The sequence below is a fragment of the Rhinopithecus bieti genome, unplaced genomic scaffold, assembly GCF_001698545.2.
Source record: "Rhinopithecus bieti isolate Rb0 unplaced genomic scaffold, ASM169854v2 scaffold_574, whole genome shotgun sequence".
Lineage (NCBI taxonomy): Eukaryota > Metazoa > Chordata > Mammalia > Primates > Cercopithecidae > Rhinopithecus > Rhinopithecus bieti.
The window spans coordinates 6,213,132-6,219,515 of record NW_016803605.1 but is presented as its reverse complement, the minus strand read 5'-3'; the positions used below and the strand labels follow the sequence as shown (position 1 = coordinate 6,219,515).

Below are 6,384 nucleotides of genomic sequence, written 5' to 3'. Positions count from 1 at the left end.
GGGGGGGGGGGGTAATCCCTTCCTAACAGACTTTTACAGCGATGTGGCATTTCACACAAATAGTATTGCTTCTGGAATCCAGGGACCTGCCTCAGTAAAATTCCATGTTACCCGAGTTGTAGTGAGGACCAATGAGGACATGAATTTCATCGTGTAGTCCACGTGAAAGGCTTAGCTGGGTGCCTGGAACTTAATTGCTCAATAAATTAATATTAGTAGAATATATGCGTTTCGATACTTTGGGGTGGAAATGGGCTTTTTGGGATCTGGTCAAAGACGAAAATTTCCTTCTTTGAGTGCATAGCTTACCTTTTTTTGAGACGGAGTCTTGCTCTGTCACCCAGGCTGGACTGCAGTGGCACAATCTCGGCTCACTGCAAGCTCCGCCTCCTGAGTTCAAGTAATTCTCCTACCTCAGCCTCCCGAGTAGCTGGGACTACAGGCATGTGCCACCACACCTGGCTAATTTTTTGTATTTTTTAGTAGAGACGGAGTTTGACCGTGTTAGCCAGGATGGTCTCAATCTCCTGACCTCGTGATTCGCCCACCTTGGCCTCCCAAAGTGCTGAGATTACAGGTGTGAGCCACCACGCCCAGCCCCAATTTTTTTTTTTTTTTCTGAGAGATGGAGTCTCGCTGTTGCCCAGGCTGCAGGGCAGTGGTGCAGTCTCGGCTCACTGCAAGCTCCGCCTCCCGGGTTCACGCCATTCTCCTGCCTCGGCCTCCCGAGTAGCTGGGACTACAGGCGCCCGCCACCTCGCCCAGCTAATTTTTTATATTTGTTGTAGGGATAGGGTTTCACCGTGTTAGCCAGGATGGTCTTGATCTCATGACCTCATGATCTGCCCACCTCCGCCTCCAAAGTGCTGGGATTACAGGCGTGAGCCGCCGCACCCAGCCAGCCACCAATTTCTTAAAAACTATTTAGTAACAAGACTGCAGTAGAAACTGCTGTATGACTGTATAGGGTTTGATCATTTGAAGTAAAACCATTATGACAAACCTGAGAATATCAGTTTACTACCATTAGCAAAAAAGAATAACCATTTATTGGCTGGGCAAGTACAGCTCACACCTGTACTCCCAACACTGTAGGAGGCTGTGGTGGGAGGATCGCTTGAACCCAGGAGTTCAAAACCAGCCTGGGCAACATAGGGAGACTCACTCTCTACAAAAAAATTAAAAAATTAGCCAGGCGTTGTAATCCCAGCACTTTGGGAGGCCAAGGTGGGCGGATCACGAGGTCAGGAGATCGAGACCATCCTGGCTAACATGGTGAAACCCCATCTCCACTAAAAATACAAAAAGCTAGCTGGGCGTGGTGGCAGATGCCTATAGTCCCAGCTACTCGGGAGGCTGAGGCAGGAAAATGGCGTCAACCCGGGAGGCAGAGCTTGCAGTGAGCCGAGATTGAGCCACTGCAGTCCAGCCTGGGCGACAGAGCCACTGCAGTCCAGCCTGGGCGACAGAGCGAGACTCCGTCTCAAAAAAAAAAAAAAAAAAATATTGGCCAGGTGTGGTGGCACTTGCCTGTAGTCCTAGCTACTTCAGTGGCTGAGGCGAGAGGATTGCTTGAGCCCAGGAGTTGGAGGCTGCAGCAATCCACAGCCTGGGCAACAGAGTGAGACCCTGTCTCAAACAAAACCAAACCCACAAAACAAAAATGAATAACCATTTATTAAAGTAGATACAGAACACTTGTTTGGCCAAATTTTAATACTGCTTTACACGTTTTCTGTTTGTGAAACAATTTGTATTACATTTATAACCAAAACTTTCAAATGGTAACAGATTTAATATTCACTGTCAAACACACAGGTGATCATCTTGAGGGGAAAATACATCAAAGGCATATATACAATTATAGAAGTTCTTATTGTACATGTAGCATGGAAGATACATTTTACTCCTTTTTACATATTCTAGAAGACATTCAAATGAAGATAAATAGATTCAAACTGGTCGATAAACTGTTCTGGTGCTTTGAGGTCCTTCATTTTCTTTTTTGTGATAAGAAAATCCAAAATTGTTAATGTTGAATTTCTCATCGTACATTCATCTAAAAACAGTAAAAAAACTTGTAAAGGAAGATTGTAGACTGGTTAATTTAGGTGTTTTATACTGGCTTATTGTTAACTGACTGCTGGGGATACCTGCTAGAGAAGGAAACAAAATTGGAGAAAATTCCTCCAGTTATTTAAATCTGTTTAAGAAATAAAAGGAAAACAAACAAATGAAAATGCTGCAAGGCCGCATGATGCTATGTCTGGCCTAGTCCGTTATGTCCTAATGATCATTTTAAGTGTTTTCTTTTCAAAAGGTAAATATCCAAAAGAAAGACACATTGTGTATGTTTTTTCCCCAAAATATAGATTTTTAAAAAATATATACATATAATATATAGAAGCTGAAATTATGGAAAACTAATAAACAAAACACCACAGTAGATTAAGTGGGTGCAGCATATAGATTATCAAATGTCCCCACAGCAGTTTGGGGACTTTCCCCTCCCTTTACCTGCTTCATTATTTTATAATCACACCTAAGTATTATCAAGCCTGAAACAAAGGCACTACTGATAACAGGTAGTGCAAAGAGCTCAGATATTTCTTTGAATAAGAATAAAATACTTTAAATGAGTAGATGAAAATGCAAAATGGCACATTTTTTCAACTCATTCCAGTGTCAAAGCTTAACCAAAAAATCTAAATATACAAATGCAGCCTGGAAATATTTTAGTGCAAATATGAAAAGTAACGGCATAATTTAAAGTTACTTAAATAAGGTATTGTAAGGGTAGGGATTTTTCTATGAGGTCAGGGGACAATAAATGTAATGGCATCTGGTGCAATGTCTTCAAACTTAAAAATCAAGAAAACAAAATTCGAGGTGAAAACTCACCTACTAAATATTTATTCTTCTAACTCATAAGGGGAGACTAAAGGGCAATTTGTTGAAGATCAAAATATTTTCCTAGATTTGCTGATGGGGTAAAAAATACCATGAGTTCTCTTGGAGTCTGCACACACAATGCTGGTGTTACGCTGTGTCAGTGCGAGTGCATCTGAGAGAGTCGAGTCCTCCACTTGAGGCTTCATCAGAAGGTCTCGTCGTCATTGCAGTTGGTGGCCCAGTGTCCAAACATCTCACAGATTTCACAGTATGGGCGCTCCTCACCCCGACTGCCATGGTGTGTGGAATGGGGAGGGTCCTCTGACATCTGTGCCTGGGTAGGACAATCCTCTGTATCGTGGAGATCAAAGCAGTCACAAATGTCACAGAAGAGGCGAGGTTTCTTCTTGGACTGTTTCTCCTGATCATCGCTACAAATGTCAATGTGTGAAATCAGAAAATGTATAAGAAGAAACTGAAGAGACAAGAACACTTGCAAAGAATTTAAAAAATTAAGCAAGGACTAATTATGGTCAAGTCTGTGAGCCTCCAGTATAAGTAGTACATTATTCCACATTTAAAGTTTTTTGTTTGTTTGATTTTTTGAGATGCAGTCTCACTCTGTCACCTAGGCTGGAGTGCAGTGGCATGATCTTGGCTTACTGCAACCTCTGCCTCCTGGGTGTAAGCAATTCTCCTGCTTCAGCCTCCTGAGTAGCTGGGATTACAGGCGCGCACCACCCCCTGTCAGCTAATTTTTTTGTATTTTTAGTAGTGATGGGGTTTTGCTGGGGTAGCCAAGTTGGTCTCGAACTCCTGACCCCAGGTGATCTGCCCACCTCGGCCTCCCAAAGTGCTGGGATCACAGGTGTGGCCACCATGCCAGCCTCACATTTAAAATTTTCACATCAAACCATTTGTAGTCTCCTCTCACTCACTTGCCAGATTTACAGAAATCTATTTATGGCAAAGGAACCGCAAAACAATTGTTTTTTTTGTTGCGTCTTTTTACAATCCCCTAGAGAAGCTCATTTTAAAAACACATTTATTTTGATGAAACTAAGGTTCCAATCAGTATGGCTTTTTTTGAGACAAGGTCTTGCTCTGTCACTCAGGTTGGAGTACAGTGGCACAATCTTGGCTGATTGCAACCTCCACCTCCAAGGCTCAAGCAGTTCTCCTGCCTCAGCCTCCCAAGTAGCTGGGATTACAGGCAAGCGCCACTATACCTGGCTAACTTTTGTATTTTTAGTAGAGACGAGGTTTCACTATTTTGGCCAGGCTGGTCTCGAACTCCTGACCTTAAGTGATCTGCCCGCCTTGGCCTCCCAAAGTGCTGGGATTACAGCAATCAGTATGTCTTCATATGAAATACCTGTCATAATTGTTCAGGTCATCCCCGTTCCCATTCAGGGCTGCTTCTGACATCATTTCCACCTTCATCTTGAGGTCTTGATTCTTCCTTTGAAGGTCCACTATTACTGAATTTAGGAAATCAATCTGATTTGTTTAAAAAAAAAAAAGATGTGTAAAATGTCAAGAATATCTATAAGCTGAAGCATCAAGAAGTCATGAAGTTTATACCTTTAAGCTCTGGTGGCAACATGTGCAGAAGGGGCCAGCAGTGGCTATCAGGAACCCACGCTTCTCACTCTCCCCAAGGACAGGTATGCTGAGATTGTGTGAGTAAAGAGCTGAACTTAAATGAGGCTATGTCTAGGTGGTGGTGGTAAGACTATGGCAGTTTCTTTTACCCCCTCATACCTTTCAGATTTCTTCAAATGTTCCTGAGTAGATGCTATTTTATATTTAAAAAAACATTTAAATTACACTTCATTAAATGTTTCTAGGTATAACATGGGTAAACTTCATTTCTTTTTGAGGCAAATGAAATTATTCTTTTTTTTTTTTTTCTCGCTCTGTTGCCTAGGCTGGAGTGCAGTGTCAGGATCTCAGCTCACTGCAGCCTCTTGTCTCCTGGGTTCAAGCGATTCTCCTGTCTCAGCCTCCTGAATAGCTGGGATTATAGGTACATGCTACCATGCCTGTCTGATTTTTGTAGTTTTAGTAGAAACGGGGTTTCACCATGTTGGCCAGGCCAGGTCTCCAACTCCTGACCTCAGGTGATCCGCCCGCCTTGGCCTCCCAAAGTGCTGGGAATACAAGTGAGCCACTGTGCCGGGCCATGAAATTATTTATTTATGAGACGGAGTCTTGCTCTGTTGCCCAGGCTGGAGTGCAATGGCTTGATCTTGGCTCACTGCAACTTCTGCCTCCCAGGTTCAAGCGATTCTCCTGCCTCAGCCTCCCTAGTAGCTAGGACTACAGGCATGCACCACCACACCCGGCTAATTTTTTTATTTTTAATAGAGACGGGGTTTCATCATATTGTCCAGACTGGTCTCAAACTTCTGACCTCGTGATCCGCCAGTCTTGGCCTCCAAAGTGCTGGGATTAAAGGCATGAGCCACTGCACCCAGATGAAATTATTCCTAAACATCTAAATCTGTGGGTTGGTGGAGTGCTATTGGTTCATGAAAAAGTATAAGAAACATTTTTTTCAAATAGAAAAAATCTTGCATTCTCCAAAAGTCATAATCTTACATTTCTGAATATATGGGCACAAGTTTGTTTTCATTCTACCACATAAAAAATATTGGCCGGGCACGGTGGCTCACGCCTGTAATCCCAACACTTTGGGAGGCTGAGGCATGCAGATCACCTGAGGTCAGGAGTTAAAGACCAACATGGCCAACATAGTGATACCCTGTCTCTAGTAAAAATACAAAAATTAGCCAGGTGTGGTGGTGTATGCCTGTAGTCCCACCTACTCAGGAGGCTGAGGCTGGAGAATCACTTGAACCCAGGAGGCGGACATTGTAGTGAGTCATGACTACACCACTGCATTCCAGCCTAGGCAACAGAGCAAGACTCCATCTCAGATAAATACACACACACACACACTCTCTCTCTCTCTGCATAAAAAGGTTAGTTCTTCCATTAAACTCTACAATACATCCAGGATTTTTCTGTTCTGTAGATCTGAAAAAGTCACATGGAAATTTCCTTCAGACTGTCATTTATCAACTGATTGGTAATGGTGGAGCAGTAAGTAAACATGTCCTCAGGGAAAATGGAGAAGGCTAAAGCTCCCTCCCAACCGAGGAGAGACAGCCGAGCACGCCAACTAGGTGGTGTTCAGGTACCACCCAGAGGGTGAGCACCTGTGCCAAGAGCCCTGGGGCAGCAGGGACAAGATGGCCGACAGGAGGGACCGCTCTTGTCCTGAACATTTCCTTTCAAACGAAGGTCATTTTGACTTAAAACAAAAAATTTCTTCCTTCTTCTACAAATAATAAAAACATCTCATTTCTCTAAATTGAAAGAACCCACTTTATAATATTTAAAATATATATAGATATACACATACATATATACATAAATATTTTACTTTTAAAGAAATATTTGGTCTTTTCTCCTGCTGGGGAGTTA

At 42.8% G+C, this 6,384-nt stretch overlaps 1 protein-coding gene across 13 annotated transcripts in view; it reads right to left on the bottom strand.

Annotated features, from left to right (window-relative positions):
* Nucleotides 1–1,662: 1,662 nt before the first annotated feature.
* Nucleotides 1,663–6,384, bottom strand: part of CLIP1 (CAP-Gly domain containing linker protein 1) — a 129,933-nt gene continuing 125,211 nt past the window's right edge. For 11 of the 13 annotated variants that reach the window (XM_017890362.1, XM_017890332.1, XM_017890353.1 and 8 more), the window contains 2 exons: nucleotides 4,268–4,392; nucleotides 1,663–3,323 (listed from right to left, as the gene is read on the bottom strand). In XM_017890362.1, the coding sequence (XP_017745851.1) occupies nucleotides 3,098–3,323; nucleotides 4,268–4,392 (351 nt within the window). In that variant the 3' untranslated portion in view covers nucleotides 1,663–3,097. The remainder of the gene's footprint in view (nucleotides 3,324–4,267; nucleotides 4,393–6,384) is intronic. The other 2 variants (XM_017890435.1, XM_017890425.1) reach the window with 2 other exon arrangements.